We start from the raw sequence: 21786 nt of genomic DNA, 5'->3' as shown, positions 1-21786 counted from the left end.
ATAATCACTTCGGCCTTAATAACTATATCCTATACATCAATTCTTTTATTTATGATAAAATAATAGATGTGCATGTGCCTAATTGTGTATATGTTTGTCAAAATAATAAAATATTATGTTATTGTTTTGTAAGATCATAAATCATAATTATTTATAGGAGTTTGAAAATGTGTCATAGATGCCAACCTCAAACATGTGAGATTATAAGATGTAAGTATATATTCATTCCTTCATTAATTTTCAGAAAAGATAAAGAAATTAAAATATCTTTCTATCGTAATGCAATTAAAAAATGAAAAATCATATCCATTCATTTGAAAGTTACTAACTTTGGAATATATTAAAGGTCTAAAATAGCAACCACTATAAATAGGTCAAGAGGTCTCTTACTATGTGATACTAATTGTAATAATATTTTAATTCATCAATGAAAAACATTAATCAAGATTTTCATAATCGCATTATATTATGTATTTTTTCATATATAAAACCATTACAAACCAAATCAATTGTAGATTACGAGTTAGCTTATTTACAATCTTACATAATTATAACATTTATATATAAGAATATTAACTAATAATAAAATACTAACATTTTAAGATTCTTTTTGAGATAAGAAAAAGGGAGACCAACTTGCACTATAATTACTTAGATCCAGATTTTTGAAGATAAACGATCCAAGAATCTAACTCTAAATCTCTAGTTTTGCAAATTTTGTATGAGTAAGCATGGATCTCCCACCAATTAATAAGGTAAAACATGAGATGCAAATTTTGGTAGGCTCCTACGACACTTTCGGATTTAGTTGGGTCCTCCTGGGAAATCTAAACTCACAACTATTATTGGTCTCGCATTGGCGAATTTCATGCAGCTGCCTTCATTGCAAAGATACCAATTTGCAAACATGCACTTGAAATGCCCAAGTTCATATCGTGTACCAAAACATCATGAACAGCTCAGGCTTGTGTTACTACGTGATTAAACTAAACTTGGGGCTCAGCTGAAAAAATAAACAAAAATCCAAACAATAGCCAGCTCACACTTCATACCTCAGGTTTTGCATAAAAATTCAGGCTAGGCTAAATAATTCATACCAAGATTGGACACAACTAAGCTTAGCTCAAGCTTGATCAGTCCCCACAATATGCAGCTCAAAGCTCGACTCCACCATGGTTCATCTTTTAAACTATTACATCAGCCGCTTAAACGCCCGTCTTTCCTTTCTTTTTTTCTTTTTCTTTTTTTTTTTTTTCCTTTTCTCTTTGAGCCTCTCTTTAAAGGGACTAAAAAGTATCAAGGCACAAACGCCAAAAGCTCTTGGGGCCATGACATCCTCAAGAAATAACCTTAAGTTTGGCCAATGCCACTAAACATTCTCATTTAAAGGTACCCAGAAAAAAACATTACGGCACTAACCCAGTGGTATCGTACAGCATACAGAATGAGAAAAAAGGAACCAAAAACTGAAGTGAAATCTGGCAGAAATCATATGATTGATGATCGATTAAATTCTGCACCCAGTAATTTTCTTCCAACATATTCACAATCCCCTTGACAAAATGGCAGAAGTCAGAGAACAGTCAGCTCTTAGTATGATCAAAAGCCAGAAACAACTGCTTCAAGTCAATTGCCGTGGCACTGGATCTCTAGAGTCCTTACCTTCGTTGCCTGCTCAGAGAATTCATTGGAGTAAAAGACCAACAGTAATACAAAGTAAAACTTTGTCATTCAAACATGAGCAACAAATGCATGAGCCCAAGGCAATACCTATTTGTGGGACTTTTCTGTATTCCAAGACCACTGGATATATCTGCTCAAAACCTCTCTTTATTTGATCCCTTGACTGACCACACAAAACACCACCACCAAAACATCAACCAATTTGAAGATATCAAAGACCGAACTTGATAATAGGCACTTAAATACCTTGGCTCCTGTGAGAACTATCTTTCCCGACACAAATATGAGAAGCACAATCTTGGGGTCCTTCATTCGGTAGATCAGGCCAGGAAAGATCTCTGGTTCAAACTATTAGGACCAATACAAATCTATAATCAAAGAAAAATAACACCAGATCATAATTGTAGAAACCTATTGAAATTGTGAATAGAGCCTAGAGTATTGCAAAGAAACTTACACTGCAGAATGCGTTATGATGTAATGCAAGACGTTCTAGCCTTATTGGAAATTTGACGTCACACGAGGCAACAACATTCTGAACTTTAAAGTCCTAATTGAGAACAAAAAGACCACTTCAACATCGCCAGAGATGTTTTGATGATATTATAAGACAACAATTTGAAAGCAGAGTATGCATGTTAACACACAAGAATGCATGTCCACGCTCTTAAAAGAGGACATTCATCACTTTGTTCTCTTATTTACCATGAACTGTGCTTGAAAGCCAACCTTCTGAACAACACGAGCATACTGCAAAGAAGAGACATCATGTTAGATCAAAATAACATCATCCAAACTGAACATTAGCAAATTGATTATGTTCACAGTCAAGGCTACCACATAATTAAAGTTAGGAATGGCTTGCCTTTCTTGCAGCTAGTTTTGATTGCTCTTCACTCTTAGCTCCTGTACAAACCTGAATGACAATTATTACAGTAACCTTAAGCATATGGTAAAGAGATAAAGCAGAATATTCAAATGAAAAGCAAGAATATATTTTTCACGGGGCTGCCATATGTATGAGTCGCAAAAATAGTGAAGATCAAGCAGCCCATGTTACGCCATCGGGTTGGTACCGATGGTGGTCAGTAGCGGAGCGGCAGAGAATCGGCAGGAGAATAGGCTGGCGGAGGCCAAAGCGGATGGGGGGAATGGTGCTCGGCAGCAACATGCGGCGACTGAGAAGCCTCTGTGGTCGCCGGTGGCCCAGGCACCCCCGTGGCGACCCCAGTGGACCTCGTACGAGATCTCTCAAGCGAAACTCTAGCAAACAAGAGTGTCTTCACGGAGGTCTTGGAGTTGCCACCGGAGAGGATCAACAGGGCCCGGAGAGCCTGGTCGGCGACGACTCTTCTAGCCCGAAGCCTCGGTCGCCCTATCCTGATTGACCGGATTGTGAAGAAAATCCAGATTAGGGCTCGGATTGGCTACGATGTCGAAGGCTTCCCACTGGCGGAGGGCATCTGGCCATCTGCTTCAAGAAGGAGGAGAGGGACACGGTGCTTTGGAGTGGCCCTTGGCTGGTAGCGCCATGGATAGGTGGTGCCCCAGTTTTGTGCCCGACATCCACGAGGTTAATAGGGTCGTGACATGGGTGCGAATGCCGATTCTCCCACTCGAGTTTTGGGATAAGGAGTCGATTTTCGACATCACCAAAGTGGCCGGACGCCCTCGGGCAATGGATGCGACAATGGACGGCAGGCGGCGGGTAGGGTTTGCTAGGGTTAAAATAAAAATAAATGCCCTAAAACCCTTGAAGCCTGGGATCTACCTCCAAGGCAAATCGGAGACTGGCAGGGCTTCACCTACGAAAACCTGCCGGGAGTCTGCTACAAGTGTGGATGTCTCAGCCATGGCAGGGAGAATTGTGGCCCCTTGCCTCCAGCTCCCCGAGAGAGGGGGACATCAATGAGTCTGGTCGATGCCTACCCCGACCAAAACAATCAGCCGGCCAATGGGCCATGGCTAGTTACCAGCCGGACCCGCAAACCGAAGCCGTCCGGCTCGGAGATGAGGAAGAAGATGACCATTGAGTTGGGGCCAGAGTCGACCTGTCAACAACTAAGGCCCCAAAACTTCGTCAACCAGGCCGAGCCCGGTTGAGCTATCAACGAGGGTCGACGAGCGGAAGAATGTGGCCGTGCCGGACCGAAAAAAAGCATTGGTGATGGACGATCTCGGCGACGACTCGAGCTTCCCAGTCGAGGTAAGTTCCTTTGACCCGCTATTTGCTATTGAGTTAGAGCCGATCCAACTTAGTGTGGATGGACTTGGGTCTACGCGGGACCAATCGAACCGAGCAGTGGAAACCCTGAATACTTTGGACCAGCAAGGGGCCATTAGTGAACCCGGTGCTGAGCCGACCCACGGACGCCTTACCGAGCCCGGACCAGCCACTGGTCCTCAGTGAACCCGGCCTGTCTAAACGGGCCCAAAGCCCATTGAAAAGCCTCGACAGGACCGGATTTGCGGGCCTGAACCGGGCAGGTGGGCGGGAATCCGCATCCGCATCCGAGAACCGCTTACCTAAGACAGACCAAGCCTCCTCGGTCACCCAGCAGCAGTGTCCAACAAACTCCACCAAGCCCATCCCCGAGTCTTCTTCCACCTCTACACCGGCGATGAAGGAACAGCCGGTGCCAGAGGACTTGCAGGGAGTGCCCGAAGGTAAGGGCACTTTGCTCAAGGAAGGCGAACCGGTGATGGCAGGGGCGACCCCCGAAAAAGTCGGGCAACAGTATTCTTCCAGGGTGTAGCCGAGGCCGACGGCAAGGCTTCCAGTGGCCAGCAGGGGGTGGAGACAACAATTGTAGAAGGGTGTGGGAAGGGCCTAGGTGATCAGGGGGCTGGCTCCTTGCGATGGCCGCATGGTGACCAAGCTAAGAGGGGGAGGCGGCAGACACAGAGGATGGTGGGGGAGAAGAGGGTGACTAGCAAGGATGTTGACAGAAAGGTAACTTACAATGCAGGGGAATAGGAGGAGGTAGGCATCGGGACTACAAGTTTGACACCCATAGAGGATGCTCACAAGCACATAGTGGACAAACTGAAGAGGGTTATCCATGGCTGGGAAGGCTCTTCAAATGTGGAGGGGTTCAAGCTAGGGGAGGGTAGCGTTTCCCTCTCAAATCACTTGATATGAAGATCCTTCTATGGCATTGCCCGGGTACAGAAAAACCATCATTTAGCCTGGCTTTTGAGAGGCTAGTGCACATGCATGAGCCAACCATATGTGTACTCCTAAAAACCAGACTCTTGGGTAGAGGCCTACAGCAAGCAAGAAGGAGGCTACCTAGATCTTGGGGTTTTCATGCAGTTGAATCTCGGAGGTAGGCGCCGGGACTGCAAGTTTGACACCCACAGATGATGCTCACAAGCACATAGTGGACAAACTGAAGAGGGCTATCCATGGTTGGGAAGGCTCTTCAAATGTGGAGGGGTCCAAGCTAGGGGAGGGTAGCATTTTCCTCTCAAATCACTTGATATGAAGATCCTTCCATGGAATTCTCGGGGTGCAGAAAAACCGTCATTTAGCCCGGCTTTTGAGAGGCTAGTGCACATGCATGAGCCAACCATCTGTATACTCCTAAAGACCAGACTCTTGGGTAGAGGCCTATAGCAAGCAAGGAGGCTACCTAGATCTTGGGGTTTTCATGCAGTTGAATCTCGGAGGTTGTCAGGCGGTATTATTGTGACATGGCAATTGGACAGCTGTAAGATTATGTATTTGATGAATCCAACCAGAATATAGTGATGGTTTTATCTGAGGAAAACGAGCAACCCTGGGTGTTCTCTGCACTATATGCTAGAACAGACTTCCGTGAGAGAAGGATATTATGGGAGGAGGTAAGCTGCTTGATTCATCATGGCTACGAAACACTGGTGGCCGGTGATTTTAATTGTATTGACAACCCTCTGAAAAAGAGGGGAGCGAGCCATTTACTAACAAATTGGAGGTGAGAGAGTTTCAGGACTTCATCAGGGGGAATGGATTAGTGGATTTGGGTTTCTCAAGACCAAGATTCACATGGTGCAACAACAGGCTGGGCTGTGCTACGATTTGGGAGGGGCTTGACCGGGTGTTCGCCACGACCGGGTGGATTCAGTGTTGGCCGAACTTCAAGGTACGCCATCTGCCACGGATTGCGTCGAATTATTGCTCTGTGTTGGTAAGCACCTCCCCCACTATTCAAACACATGGCCCATTTCGGTTTGAAAAATTTTGGCTCTCATATCCACACTCCTGGAAGGTGGTCAGGGAGGCATGGCATATGCTGGTATGCGGGATTGCCATATACAGGGTGTCACGCAGGCTGGAGATGACCAAATGGTGCCTAAGGAGGTGGAATAGAGTTAAGGTGGGGAACATCTTTAGAAAGATTGAAGTGGCTGAAGCATCTATTGCAGCAATTCAGGACAGAGAAGAGCAGAACAGTGGCTTGTTTGAGGGTGAGCAGGGGGAGCTCCGAGCACAGCTTACTATGCACCACTTCCTTCTCCGGCAGCAGGAGACCTTCTGGAGACAAAAGTCGAGGGTTCAGTGGATTTTGGAGGGAGATCGCAACACCAGATTCTTCCATCAGACCACTATCATCCACCGACAGAGGAACAGAGTCTACAACATCAGGGAAAGCAGTGGTCAGATGACTAATGATCCAGACTCGGTCAGGAGGGTCTTGGAGTTCTTCAGGTCCAGATGGACAGAGTAGACCAGGGACGGAGGGCTGCCCGCCCAACCTGTCCCATCGAGGAGGGTCACAGATGAGGAGAACACTGAGCTAATTAGGCCGATGACAGCAACAGAGATTCAGAAGAGCCTCTGGTCCATGGCTGAGGACAAAGCCCTAGGGTCGGATGGGTTTTTCCTTCTTTTTCTGGAGGTACTGGCACATACTCAGACAGGATGTGATTGAGGCCGTCATTCAGTGTTTCAACTCGGCCACCATGCCTAGTGAGTAGAAACGAACCTTTATTACCCCGATTCCAAAAAGGCAGGATGCCATGGAGCCGAGTCACTATCGCTCCATTAGTCTCTGCACCATCCTCTACAAGATCATAGCCAAGATCCTAGTGAGGAGAGTCGGAGGTGTACTGGCTAAGCTGGTTAGCCCTGAGCAGAGGGCATTTATCGGAGGACAGAGCATCTCTGATAATGTACTGATTGCCCAAGAGTTTGTGTGATCTCAGGCAGGCCTCATGTAGGCGGAGACTAATGGGCATCAAGTTGGACATAAGAGAGCATACGACAGAATGGACTGACACTTTCTAGCACTCTCTGTAAAGATTTTTGGTTTTCATCATCAGTGGACTAGATGGGTCATGAGTTGTATCCGAGCACCCTCCTATGCCATTTAGGTGAATGGTTTGCCTACGCGATTCTTTGAGTCCTCAGTGGGTCTGCGGTAGGGATGCCCGCTGTCTCCTCTGCTGTTCATCCTATGTTCAGACGCTCTAACCAGAGCTCTCCGTAGTGCTGCTGAGACCCATGGGTTGGAGCCTTACAGGCCAAGGGCAGGTACATTCCAGATCTTCCACTTGTTGTTTGCTAACGATTGCTTTCTGATGGCTAGTGCGAGTAGGAGGTCGGCACAGGCACTCCGAAGGATAATTATGGAGTATTGCAGTGCATTCGGCAGCGGGTCAACTTGGCTAAATCAGCCATATGATATAGTTCGAAGATCGAAGCTCAGGTGAAAGGTATCATCTCGGAGATCTTGAGGATTAGTGAGTAGGATAGCAACATGCGGTAGCTGGAGATTTCCATCATCGGCTAGCAACTATGCAAAATTCATTGCTCGGGGGTGGAGATGACGTTTCGGCAGTGTTTGGAGGGGTGGCAGGCAAGCACTCTCTCCATGATGGGCAAGGTCACCTTGGTCAGGTCAGTGCTAAGTTCTATACCCTTATACTTGCTCTCAAACACCATTGTTTCAATTGCTCTACTGAGGCCATTGGAGCAACTGCTTTAGAGATTTATCTGGGGTGGGCGAGCATGCGGAGGTGGCATCCATTTGCTTGCTTGGGAGGTTCTCTGTCAGCCGACGAGTAGTGGGGGTCTGGGCATCCACTCCTTCCTCACCAGGCGGGAGGCATTGGCAGCTAGGCATGTGGTTAGATTCATTCTGGAGCTGGATGGGTTATGGAGCAGGCTGATGGAGCCAAGTATGGGGAGCAGAGTGCCGGTGATTCATTTAGACCAGGGCATCAGTGCTCTTACATTTGGCGCGAGATGTGTGCACGAGCCCCACAGGTGCTCCCCTTAATCTCGTGGGCAGTGGGGGATGGTTGCAGCATGGATGTTGTCGAGGACAGATGGATGGCCGGACTGCCGCTATCCGGATGGCCTACCATGTTTAACCTAGCTGCGACAGTCGGTAGAGAGTGTGTGATCTTCTAGTTTCGGAAGAGAGCAGATGGGATGCTGATCAGAATCACCTTCTCCTCGGCAACGCCCTAGCTGAGAGGATACTCGCTACACCCCTACCCTTAGAGGGGACGGCGGATAGGAGAGTATGGAGCCCGACAGAGAGGGCAGGAGTTACAATTAGTGATCTCCAGGCTATAGTGGACCTAGAGCCCACCCGTCAGCTGGAGGGCTGTTGGATCTGGCGGTTACGAGTCCATCCATGGGTGGCCCTTTTCCTGTGGAGGGTGGTATGGGGTATTCTACCTACCAGAGGGTTCTTGGCTCGGAGGGGAATCCACATACCTACTGACTGTGAGAGATGCCTGGAGGAGGAGACCATCAACCACATGTTGTTTACTTGCCCGCAAGCGCTTCAGGTTTGGGGCCTTGCCTTGGCCCACTAGTAGAGCTTTGCTTCTCCGGAGATATTTCTGAACCAGTTGAGAGACTCAGCTTGGAGGCCTGATATGACGGAGAGGGGAGTGGTATGGGCATATGTGGCATATCATATATGGCTGGACAGGAACGCGAGAATCTTCGAGGGCAGGGGTTTCTACCCAATCAGTGGTGGACAGAGCCTCCGCACATGTAGCCGAGCTAGTGAGCGCTGCAGCTAAGAGCTCACCTGGAGATGACAGGGACATCTGGGGTTCCTCTTTAGCTCCTACACCGCCGAGGTATGCGATGATACCGATGGTAGCTCCCATCCCTTGGTTTTCTCAAGGTGAATTTCGACGACAGCATCTCAGAGGACAGCAGCAGATGCGGCATGGATTTTGTGATCAGAGACCAAGACTCCAGGCTGATTGCAGCTAGAGAACGGCGCATTTTTGATGAGTCTATCGTAGTGGCGAAGCTGCGTGCAGCATAGGAGAGCCTCGTCCATGCCAGAGTGCACCTGGGTGCACGGTGGGTTTTTCTTGAGGGCAATTCGGTTATAGTGATCGACTGGATCCGAAGCGGGCATGCCAGGACAGATTTGCACCCCCTAGTCTTTGTTATTTGCCATCTTATGGAGAAGTTTGATTCTTTCCAAGTTTTGCATGTGTTTCGGAAGGCGAACAATGCGGCAGACTAGGTCGCCTCTTTTGCAGCACAACACTCCGAGGCCATCCCATGGGCGGTCTTGGAGCACGTGCCATTGGCACTAAAGCGTGTTCTGTACTGTGACTATTCTGGGCGTACTCACGGCCGAATGTAGTGAGACGCTGTTGCACCAAAAAAAAAAAAGGCAACCCATGTTAAATGGCTATTTTGTACAAGCATGTTATGAAGACAAAAATAAGTGCACTTCAACCTTCTGAAGTTACTAACTCAGTTGACTTGATTGAGTGATACTCACTATTTACTAGATCAACATACACCATGCCCATATGAGCAATAATAATAGAAGAACACTTCAAGATTAATGGTTTATAATTTTTGGGGAAAAAGTATGCTATAGAAGGCCTGTTTGGAAAGTTCCTGCTGGATCAGCAGGAAAGAGAGTGAACTTGCATGGCCTGATACCTGCCGGATAAAAAAAAAAAAAAACCCTCAAAAGGTCTTTTTTTTTAATATAAAAAAAAGCTCCTCGGAAATCTTCCCTACCGACTTCCAGGCTCTCCCTCTCCTGCTTTTGCTCCCTCCTTCTCTCTGCCCCCTTGCTCTCTTCCCTGCTGATCCCACCAGATCTGGTGGAACTTCCCAAACAGACCCTCAAGGCAACAACATAAGTCATTGGCAAAGACCAGGAAAAACATAGCTGTACCAAGTCCTTGGAAAAAAAGCAAGCCTATCAAGCAAATGCAAGTTTAAAAACAACAATTTAACATTTATTACTCTGATTAGTCAGAGTACAGTGAATCCATTTTGGTCCCCATGAACTTCCACTGAATCACACTCAACTCCATATCAGCAATCATCACAAAGCCTGATATAACCATTGCCTAAAACAGTGAATAAAACAGAAAAATACTAACAAGGACAGAATATTGAGTGATGAAACAATTATTTGCCTTATAACAACATCATTCATTTCTTCATATTATGACATACATGATTCAGGAAAAAAGGTTTATAAAGGGTTTTGAGGCCAAATAGAAACTGAGCAAATCTTGAAATTAATATGCAGAATAAAACATGCCACACTTAAAGGTATCTTTGGATAGAATTCGTGAAAGTATTAATACTGTTCCCTTGCTTTAACTTGCATATTCCATTATGCAGCAGTTTATTTTCACAATATCCTTCATGGGATCTAGTGCCCTGATTCTGGTATGATTACACCTTTCTCACGATTATACCTCAATAAATAATATAATACACATATAATCTTCACTAGTTCTTCCAATCCAAATAAGTTATGCCTTTGTTATAGTTCTCATAATAGTTCATAAGCACATCTCGAACAGTACATTGTCTATTACCAACTAGTCATCTACTATAAGAAACCAAAAATCATTTCTTGATCGGACATTTGGCTTATTTATTAAATATCAGAAAAATGTGAACAGAGTTGGACCATAATATAAAGATTTTTACCAAGTCAATTTCAACATGTGCTATGTTTACAAGAGCTTATGTATGGAACCGAAAGTCCCAAAATAATGGAACATCATCAATTTCACTATCATTGCCCATACTGATTAACAATCAAAAAGATGAGATCTCCATGATAAGAATTGTTTTAAAACTGGTAGTGAGCATTTAATAGGAGCAATGGTCAAGGGAGTGCCACCACAAAGGTTTTGCATAAAGATGCAGTTTTACAAACTAACAAATCACAACCAATCAGTAGGTACTACAACATACAGTCTGATTACTTCAAAAAGAAGTTATCTTGGCTTAAAACAACAGTGTCCAATGATCTTGAACAGCCACAAGATAATGTAACAAAACCAATACCTAAATCTTTGTGTGAAAACAATATTATCCATTATCTTCTAAAACGTTGTGTACAGCCTTTCTTGCTGATTATGTGAGATCTCAAAATAGACAAAAGCATTGATTTTGGAAATGACTGATAATGGCATGACAAACTTACATAACTATTGTCATTAAGGAGAGTACAGCCTTTTTTATTCATTAACTATGAGACTGCAAGCTCATTAAGGAGGAAAAAAATGCTGCCTATCAACGTGACTATTGTCAGCGATTAGCTCTTATCACAAAGGACAATCATATAAGTTGTGAAGATGAATAGGAAAGGGACTTTTTGTTTCAATATTTCCAAGCCAAGTTTACAATTTCGAAATACAATTAAGCTAGATTGTCCCATAATTTTCAGTACACAAACGGAATTTCACATGGCCCTCATGCCTTACACTTGGAGAGTCTTCTTTAAGGATATTATTTACTTGAACCAAATAATCGAACAAGAACCACCCTAATTCTTCCATAATGACATTCTTCCAAATATAGGGTAGACTCGTAACTCCATACATCATGTTGACATTTTATTCACTCTCCATCATTGAACAAAATTGTATCGTACATATATTTTCTAGTATCTTCCCCACATGCTACTATGACAATCAAGGTTCCCATAACCGGTACTAGGGCTCATGCTAGTTACTCGTACCATACGATGCCAGGGGCATTTCAGCCTGTTTATTTATTTCCTTTTTTCAGATTTTGAACTGAAGATGGCAAAGAAGTGTCGGCTTCAATTCAAAATTTGAAAAAAAAAAGGTTTGAAACCACTCTCCCCTATTCCAAAACGAAGAGCAGGGGAGAGAGAGAGAGAGGGAGAGGGAGAATGAGAGGAAGAGAGAGAGAGGGGAGGCGAGGGGAGGGAGAGGGAAAGGAAGGGAGAGAGAGAGAGGGAAAGGGAGGGGAAGAGGAAGAAGGAGAGAGAGGGTTCGAAAGCCCTAATCATCGGGGGTGGGGGGCTTGAAACCATAACCCTAATCTCGCGTGAGAAAGAGAGAAGGTGAAGGGGGGAGGACACATACCTTTGACACCTTTCACCATCGAGGTCCAAGCATGGGGGAGGCGAAGGTCTCAAGTGCGGGGGAGAGATGAGGACATGAGCACTGGGAGAAGACGAGGAATCAATTGGAACAGCAGGATTTTGTGGGGAGGGCATATCGAACTGAATGGATGGTCTAAACCATGACGATAGTTGAGTAGTCCGATTCGGCACGCCCTAAACCGGTCGGTTCAGCATGGGTTTTCCTTCGCTGACAATAAATTTTCTCTTGCTTTCTTTAGATCCTAATATATCATAGAAGCCATCATAAGTGGTAGAAATCCTTCTTTCCTCTATCCCAAATGCCAATTTGCAACTAAGTACTCTTTCTCTAATCCATCCTTACATATATCATGATTCTTTTTAACATCAATGCTAGAAGAGGATCAATAGTTAAGTGCCCAGCCAAAAATTTTGTTCCTTTGCACTTTGAGTACAATCATCATCTAAGCACCAAAACCATATGGCCATCATCGTGGTAGTTGATGATGGTTGGTGATGAAGAATAATGCAGCAGTGGTGGCAATACTTCTATCCATTACCATTGGAGCAATTAGTGGTAGTTGTGATGGTTGTGGAAATGTAATAAAAGAAATTTGAAAAAGGTTAAAAGGTCCAAAATAAGTAGGGGAAAAGAGAGATATAGAGATTGTTTAAGTATATAGACTAAACTAACGAAGCTAAGTTGGAGATAGGAAGAAATGCCTTTAAATTATATCCTCTTCTACCCATCATCTTTGAAGTGAATTTAAATGAACCATGCCTATTGAACTTCAAGAGGAACAAAATGGCAACATAACATAATTTGATCCTCAAATGACAGCGCAGCAACCCCAGACAAAGAGGCAGTGTAATCCTATCAAATTCCAAAATAAAAGAAAAGGGCTGAGACTCTCAGGAAACAGCAAATGATTAGGATACTTGATAATTCAAATATTAATCAAACCAAGATCCATACTGTTGACACTGTACTATCTAATAGTAAATGAATTGATAATGTAATGTAGCTTAAAAATCGATGAGGACAGAAGATTGAGATCTTAAAGGTTTTTCACTGTCGCATGATTGCTTATTCTTCTTACGATCTGATTATGCTTTTCCTGTGAACAATGATCCGGTTAATATTTACTCGCATATACAAAATATTGATAAAATCATTGTGTATGCAAAATATTGAAAAGGTTGGAGGAATTCACAAGAAGTTAAAACATCATCTGTTTTAACAAGTACACCAAGCTTAAGTAATATAATTACTCCCTTGTAATCCCAGTGGGTCTCCATTTCCTACGTAAAAGACAGCTCCAGCTAACGTATATACAAAACTGCATCTGTCCACTTTCCCATAGCCTCATCCTCTGTCAAATGTCTTTAGAACTCTATATTCTCACAACAGCAGCTAATTATCACGTGCATAAATTTATACAAATTGTGCACATTATCTGCCACCATGCATCAGATGTCCAATCTCAATGATGAGCTGCCACATACCAACTCCCCAGCCATCATCGCCCCCTCCCTTTCTTAGACACCAACCTCATCTTTATTACAAGGGCGAGCTAAGTACTCAAACTGATTAGCCAACTGCACTTAGCTCAGCTAGTTGGCATCCCTCACCGCATGGGAAAAACCCTGAATTTGAACCCATATGATGGTGTCTCCATCGCAATTTTAAATAGCAAAAAAGCTAAGAAAAATGAAATTGGTTTCAAGTCTGAAATCTGCACTGCACCTGATTATTCAAAAGATCTGGATGGTCCAACATAAAGGTAAGGTCTGCATCACACCCAATTTTTGAACTGTCCTAAGTCTTTCTTCAAATTTGGTCTACTTTCACTAGTCAGACATAAATTACGGTTGAGGAGGCATGCTACGGTTTGGTACTCTATTTCAACTTATGAGACCACATGTGCAAAACTAGGCCAGGCCAAGGTTAAATGCCAGCCTACTTGCAATACTTGTGGAGAAGCAATGGAGGCAGGGAATGGTTGAAAAAGGGATGCAGGCATTGGCAGTTATGGGCAAGGCGTCATGGAAGGAGAGAATGCATATGTAAGATGGAGAGCAGCTTTCATAAATTACACAAGGACATGCACTTGATCAAAAAAAAGAAAAGAATGTGGTGATGATAAGATGCATCTTAAAAACATCTCTTCTGACAGTTCAAATATGACAGGGATTGCATTATGATATACCTAATTAAAAAGAATAGTTTGAATGCAAGAATAAGCTAAACTAGCTAAAAGAATAATTCTTTTAATGGGATTACAGTCCTCTTGCGTGTCAATATGTAATGTGATATTTACAGTACAATGTGAAATAGAAGGACAACCACCTTTATACTCACCATTTTACCAGAAGCAAATATCAGGGCCGTTGTTTTCGGCTCTCTTATTCTCATGATAACAGCAGCAAATCGCTAAAACAAAAAAAAAGGGTTCACTGGTATATTAAATATAAAACAACAAGTTGATTAAATTGGTATTGGGGCTTGACCCAGTGGTCATACCCTTCTTCTTAGCAACTAGAGGGTTTGATTCTTGGGTGGTACATACCAAAGGATTGAGACCTAGGTAACTATAGTGCAAGAGAGTCTCCCTCCCTTCTCTCAAAAGGGAATATAAAAGATTACAGGTTGATTAAAACTATATTAGGATATATAAAAAGAATATAAGTGACTACTTCTTTATACCTTAGGATTATACTCTGCATTACGGGCTTGTAGAGCTATGATCTTCAAGTCCAGCTTACAACCCAGGTTGACTGTTGATACAATATTCCTAGCAGAACAAACCAGGATTCATATATTGCCACAAAAAATGAATAAAAAATAATGTATTTTCATGCTTGTCAAAAATTCCAATTCCAGCTTTCCAGAACTGAGTATACTCTCAACATCAGTTTAAGTTTCAGTTGAATTCATGCAGCACTCCAGACTGTGTAGACAAAATAAATTTCAATTTGAAGCAGAATTAACATTACAGAAAAAAATTTCTTCAAACCAAGTAACTATATTGAACCTAACTTAACAAAGTTCTGCATATGATTCCACAGAACCAACATTCTTAAAGGTGTTTATTAAACCATAATTTACATAGCCCACCCTCAAAAAAGGGTATTCAAAGAAACAGAGCATGACTCGAAGTTGATGTTTGGAAACAATTTGCCCAGCAAAAAGATTACAATTTCAAGATTTAGTACAGTAAATTCACTAAAAGCTTGGAAAATACTTGGATAATTACTTTCTTTTAAAATAATAGAGACAGGATGCAAATGATATGTATGTATATATTCATAAAATAATAAGAATTATAGAGGTGACAGCCATAAAAAGCAGCACAAAGACAAGCACCAACAGCACCAACTAGAACCATTAATTTGTATTATATCAGTGTTCACTGAATAGGTCATGGTCATGTATATTTTCTTTCAAGAGAGGGTGCTGCAATCACGTATAATTTGAGAATATATCATCAAATTCATCAGCCTTTGAATAATTCTTGATCATTATGACTACCCGAAAATAAGTGAAAAATCATTTAGGTAGAAAATGAAGAAATCAAGAAAAAAATTCAAGTGACTTTGATAATTTGAGGATTATTGTTCTCATAGAACATTGTGGCATTAACAGAAGGACTCACTGAAGGGTGGGAACAATGCCTGAAGGGTGCTCTGCAAGATCCACCGATTGGCATCCTTCCAAATTATACTGTGCCATATGTAACCACACCTGTTCGCTGGCAAGTACAAAGCCAAAGATCAAAACTCATATCATTCAACAGCAAGGACGCAAGAACTAACTCCACACCTGCCTATCTGCATGAGAACTGATATTATTCCCTCCGGGAAAAGCTAACCACAAAAGCTGATTCCATGATATAAAACAAATACAGCCGAAACCATCTACAGACACCAAAGTTTTATATGTTTGAAAAAAAAACCCATCGATCGATCTTCTACTTATAAACCAATGATAAAAAGGGAAAGAAAATAACCAAGGTAAGAAAAAAGAAAAAGTACTGAGCAAATTCCAATTAAAGATCTAACACGTAAGAAGAAATAAATCCAAATCCAATCGCTCAATCTTATTTTTTTTTAAAGTAAGGAACAAACTTGAATTCCGTCAACCGATCTATATCAAGAAAACAGAGGAAAAAATCAATAAAACCAATTAAAGATTGTAAGCAGGGAAAAGAATCAATTAACATTCATCATTATCTTTTAACAAAAAGCAAGGGGAAGAATGAAAGATCCAATCTTTTTCCAGAACCCATCTTTTTTTAGCTCCAATATTCATCGAAATCCACGTCAAGAAAAGAGTAACACAACGGAGAAAAGCAATCCACATAATTAAAACCCATCATTAACTCTCCCATCAAGATCGAAATTTATATCTATCATCATCTTTTAATTGAAACACCTCCTTTTCCAAAACCATTCCTTTTTTTTTCTTGGATATCCATCAAAATCCATATTAAAAAATAAGAAGAAAACCACGGAAAAAAACGCAATCCGGATCCAAGAAACCCCAGCTAAAGGTTTGCATACAAAGATGAAAAGATAAAAACCCATCAAAATCTACTTTTCTATCTCAAACTCTTATATAGGTTCCGTGGTGCCAGGATTTTCAAGGATTCTTTTCCCTCCAAATTCCTCTTTTTATATAGAAGTAGGGTAGATTTTATTGAGTATGGGGGGGTGTTCTTGAACTCGTTTTCTTCTAGGGTTCTTCGCTTATTATATAGGGTACCTGAGAGCCGATGTGAGAAGGGTCCAAGGACTACCTTTTTCTTTTTGCAATAGCTTCGATAAAGACAGAGAGAGAGCTGGAATCGGATGGGAGAGATTTATGAGGTTTTGATACCGACGGGCCGAAGGTTATTTATAGAACCATTGAGTTGGGATTCACACCTAGGAGGCATGGTATCACAAGGATTAGGAGGATTGCCGCCTTAACTAGAGCGCACGGATTCATGAGTTTTTTATTAATAAGAAGAGGAGAAGGGGCTCCGTATGGTAATGTTTTATTATTAATTAAATAGTTAGGCGGTCCAAGATAAATGGAGGACGAAGTAAGAGGCCATGGAACGACTTGTTGGCGGTTATGCTTTCCTTCTATTTGTATCAAGGTGGTGCTAGAATGACGTACCCACACGTGAGGCGATGAACCCAGTGGGGTGAGCCCACAGGTCAGGGAAGGTATGCAAAATCTGCGACCTGTATCGAATATTTCCTAGTGGAAGGGGGGTCCAGTAATGAGGCTGTTACGCGGGTGGGCTGGTCCCTCCCCCTCCCCACCTATTTTTCACCAAAAAAAGAGGAGCATCGGATGATATTATTCCAAACGGCATAAATATATGGTGCGGGCCCACAATAATGTTAGGGGCATGTATGATGTGCATGTAACCATGGAAGCCTGTTTGGATATTTTTGCAGGTACTGGGGCTACCTTTGAGAGGTACCCTATTCGGAATGTGATAAGTTGATAGGAAGGCTTTCCATCCAAAAATTTTTGGGTACATAAGACCTGAATAAAATTGAGTTAAGTATATCCATTAGGGCTTGATCAAGTTGATCATAAGTCCATACTCCTATTTTGTGCTTTAGCTTAAGTCAGTCTTCTTTCTTTATGCTAATGGGACTAATAACTTCGATCAGGGTTAAATCACGTTTATTATGTGTTAGCTCTCGCGAGATGTTCAGCCGGGATGAGGAAAGAGTCAGTGAAGAGTTGAATCTTATAGCTCTTTAAAAATATGTATCTAGTCATTTCAGTTTTGCAAAGAAGATTTTGGAAGACATGGAATAGGTTTAGAATCCACCATAATATACTTTTGGAACTTAGATACAATGAACAGGTCTAAACCGATATCATCCATTTCATACTTAGCTTCTAGAGCATTCCAAAGTTTCTTGTAGTCTTAGTGGGAAGATATACATTGGCAGAGTGGGACGAGGCCAAACTCCGGCTGTTGTTCGGGGTACACTTAGCTGTGAGGATTCAGTCCCTTCCGTTACCAGGATGTGGGGGGCCAAATGTCAGGCTATGGGGCACCTCGAGCCGGGCCAGCGTTAGACTGGGAGATCTTTCCCGTGTTATTCAGCCGGAGCACGAGTGGGGGCCGGATTGCACTTGGATCTGGAGGTCCGGACTTCACCCGAAGGCAGCTCTCTTCTTATGAAATGTGTGAGGACCCGTGCGGGCGTGTGTTTAGTCCCACATCGATTATTCGCTGGGTAGATTTTGGGTACTTATACAGGATCAAGGAACCCAAACAATACCTTCCGGCTAGCCATTTTGGGTGAGTCCTGGATTGTTACAATTGATATCATAGCGGATCCGGCCCATAACTTATGTGGACTAGGGGACACTGCAGTACGGATCCATTGGGGTTGACCATGGACCGATCGTGGTGTTTGTGATTAGATTTGAATGGATTGAACCCTAAGCTTGACGAGGACGTCAGGGCTTGAACGGGGGGAGTATGTGAGGACCCGTGCGGGCGTGTGTTTAGTCCCACATCAGTTATTCGCTGGGTAGATCTTGGGTACTCACACAGGATCAAGGAACCCAAACAATACCTTCCGGCTAGCCATTTTGGGTGAGGTCCTGGGTTGTTACAGAAGGTGTTATGGGACCGCCTTCCGACGAGAGCAGTGCTGAGTAGGCGTGGCTGGGAGGTCCCCGCAGAGTGCGGGACGTGTGGAGCTGAGGAGTCGGTGGACCACGTACTTTTTCAGTGTATATGGGCGAGGTCGACATAGCAGTGGACAGGAATCCTGCAGGGGGCCTGAAGTGCGCGGCTATAGTTTCTTAGGGTGATATGGCAGTGGCTAGCTAGCTCGCGGACTCGTGAGGAGGGCATCAGAGCAACTTGCACAACACATCAGATCTGGCTGGCAAGGAATGCTCGTACTCTCGGCAAGCGCAGGGTGTCACCGAGGTTTGCTGCAGAGCTTGCTCGAGCACAGGCCACGGAGATCAGGCCCATCCTTTCTTCAGATAGACCTTTAACAGCCCGGGACACCTGGGATTCCCCCTTGCTCCGGCAGCTCCTCAGATGGTGTTTTTCACCTGGGAGCCCCCACCCCTGAGCTTCCTCAAGGTCAACTTCGATGGGTCGGTGCTGGATGGCGGTACGCGGGGCTGTGCAGGCTTTGTCATACGGGGCTTGCACTCCAGGGTAGTGGCCGTAGGTGGCTGCCAGTTGTTTGATACATCGGTTCTGGGAGCAGAGCTGCGTGCAGCCTGGGCGGATCTTCGACAGGCGCGGGTGGTGCTGCGGGCCAGCTCGATTATTCTAGAGGGCGACTCGGCCACTATCATCGGATGGATTCAGAGGGGGTCGAGGGGTGAGAGCACAGACCACCCCTTGATCCGCGACATAGTGATGACGATGAGAGATGGGGGGGCCATCCAAGCTAAGTATGTATTTAGGAAGGCTAATGGGGCGACCGATTGGATGGTTGCCTACGTGGCCCACCACTCGGGGTACGTCCTTTGGTCGAGGGAAGGGGAGCTGCCATTGGCACTCCGCGAGTTGTTGTATTTTGATCTTATTGGGTGTATTCGTGCATGCACTGTATGAAGCACCCGTTTTCAGCAAAAAAAAAAAAAATGGGAGCTAAATAAAGCACGAAAAATTCGTAGGTGACAATGAAAATCAAAATTCTTAAAGAGAGGAAGCATTTAGTGGTCGGTGTTAAAAGGATCCAATATTTAGATGTTAGAGACAAGGGTTTGGTCTTTCTCTAAGGGTGCTCTAGACTTTTTCGAACTCTACTTAGCTCTAACTAGGGTTGGGCAAACTAAGGTAGGTGCAAGTGCATCCATGGATCAAAAAAAGGAGTAAACAGCTTCTAAGGTCTAGGGCAGGAATGAGTGATGGACCAAGCAAAGGAAAGGGGAAAGAGTCACTGAGTCACTGGAAAATCTAGAAAAAACAGGTGCGGTAGAGAGGTCCCCCACTTTGACTTCCATCTCATTAGCATCTCTAATCCAAGAGTTGAAGTGACTTCATTCGGTCTTTTCAAACTAGAGCCGAATGATAATGGACCTACAACCCTTGCTTATGGACTAGCTGCAGAGCGGCAAAATTGGTAGGCACTACGGACTTGATTGGTTTGAGCCTTGGTATAAAAACCTACTAAGTAGTAACTTCTAAATTCAGAAAAACTCTAGGATTAAGCATGGGCAATCCTCAGTAAAATTTTTATTTTGAGAAAACAAGAGTTTATATAAAAAAAAAAGATACACTAAGAGAGGAGATTTTAGGAAAAATAAAGGTATTAATATGCAAATATAGAAGATTTCGGGGGTGAATCTGCCAAAACACCCTATGCCTAAAGATCTAATGTTTTAGTCACCCTTAAACTTATTTTCTATAGCAGACATCATTTCTTTCAAGATCAAGGGAAAACAATATTCCATGAATAGTTTGATTTCATTACTGAGTAAGAAGTACGCTGCTTGATATTGATATTTGCACAATTTTGTGAAGTAATTAAGAGATAAAGTAATTGTTCTATAGGTGATCTCATCAACAAATAAAATGCTAGAACGGATGTGCATAATTGATACTAATGATTCAAAATTAAGGAGGGAATATTGATGCACTTGCTCTTATTAATTACTAGCAATAAAGCATGTGCATTGCACATTTGATAAAAAAAAATACAATATATATAAATTTATAAAATATTATATAAATAAAATATTTTAGAAGAATCTTTTGAAATTATGATATTCAACATATATCTATAGTTAGAGAAATTTGCCTCTCCTAAGATCATATATAGAAATAAAAATTGAGGGAATGAAAACGTATCTCTCCATTTTTTAATGTAGCTTGGATTAATTTTGTTTAGTTTCAAAAATAATTTACAGCTATCATTGATTTTGGAAACTTGAGACCAATTTGAAAACTATCAGAAGACTTCTGAAGGTGGGAAAAAATTTTCCTTCCTTTTTAGCAACCCGAATCATCTAGTTTAGTTTATAAATCTTTTCAAACTATTTTTGAAATCTTTCATTATTGAGAGATATCTACCTGGCTTATTTTTTCATTTTAATAGACAACATGATTAAAAATATTTTCAAATAGCACTAATTTCTACAAATTGCAGATTGATTCCACCAAAAAATTTCCTTCTCTTTAATGCCTACAACGATGGAAAAATCCCACTGAGTTCTGAAAATTGAAGATAGATTTGGAATTATCTCAAAATCGGAAATAATTAGATTGGAATAGAGATATAAAGAGTGAAAAGTAAGATGAGATGTAAAAGATATCTATTCTGCTTAAAAAATGATATGGATATGATTTGCTAAGTGAAAATTTCTATATTGGAATGGTAAACCCAGTTCTATAGCATCAATCCAACGATGCCTACTCTTTGGCTAAAATTCCTGAAATAAAGGGGTGGATTACTTGGAGAACCTGGGCTCTTTTCGAAATGATAATACGAGATATACTCCATTCCAAGAGCCAATGCCAGGGGATGACCGTTATAGAATCCTCTCTCCCCACCCCCCTTTTTCTCTCTCTACAGTCAGAGGACTCTATCCAACCCTTCTTTGTTATCGCCTCACCCATGGTTCAACATTACGGTTCAAGAAATCCTGTCTCACCACTTCTTCAATCCCCTTTCAATATCTCAGATTCTCTCATTTCTCATGTATTTAGCACTGGAGATTCTAATAACATCTTTTTGCAGTCACATTGCATACAAATCTCAGGTTAGTGTT

At 42.7% G+C, this 21786-nt stretch overlaps 1 protein-coding gene across 4 annotated transcripts; it reads right to left on the bottom strand.

Moving 5' to 3' along the window:
• Nucleotides 1-1479: 1479 nt before the first annotated feature.
• Nucleotides 1480-17315, bottom strand: LOC103716580 (TATA-box-binding protein 2-like). Of its 4 annotated transcripts, none has more exons than XM_089930679.1 (10): nucleotides 16823-17315; nucleotides 15680-15775; nucleotides 14731-14818; nucleotides 14386-14457; nucleotides 2549-2599; nucleotides 2389-2433; nucleotides 2141-2233; nucleotides 1930-2031; nucleotides 1771-1846; nucleotides 1480-1671 (listed from the first exon to the last, which is right to left on the bottom strand). In XM_089930679.1, exons 2-10 carry the CDS (start codon nucleotides 15754-15756, stop codon nucleotides 1622-1624), a joined length of 654 nt encoding a protein of 217 aa, XP_089786805.1. In that variant the 5' UTR covers nucleotides 15757-15775; nucleotides 16823-17315; the 3' UTR covers nucleotides 1480-1621. The 4 variants fall into 4 exon arrangements, with proteins under 4 accessions (XP_089786805.1, XP_038984882.1, XP_038984883.1 ...); XM_039128954.3 differs by lacking the exon at nucleotides 16823-17315 and adding an exon at nucleotides 15847-16812; XM_039128955.3 differs by lacking the exon at nucleotides 16823-17315 and adding an exon at nucleotides 15847-16812 and having other exon boundaries at nucleotides 15680-15768.
• Between the last annotated feature and the right edge of the window lie 4471 nt (nucleotides 17316-21786).

The sequence above is a fragment of the Phoenix dactylifera genome, chromosome 5 (genome assembly GCF_051530095.1).
Source record: "Phoenix dactylifera cultivar Ajwa chromosome 5, Ajwa_hap1_PhDact_Kaust_v1.1, whole genome shotgun sequence".
In the NCBI taxonomy this organism is placed as follows: Eukaryota; Viridiplantae; Streptophyta; class Magnoliopsida; order Arecales; family Arecaceae; genus Phoenix; species Phoenix dactylifera.
The sequence above is the reverse complement of the archived record's forward strand: the minus strand, read 5'-3'. Positions and strand labels throughout refer to the sequence as shown.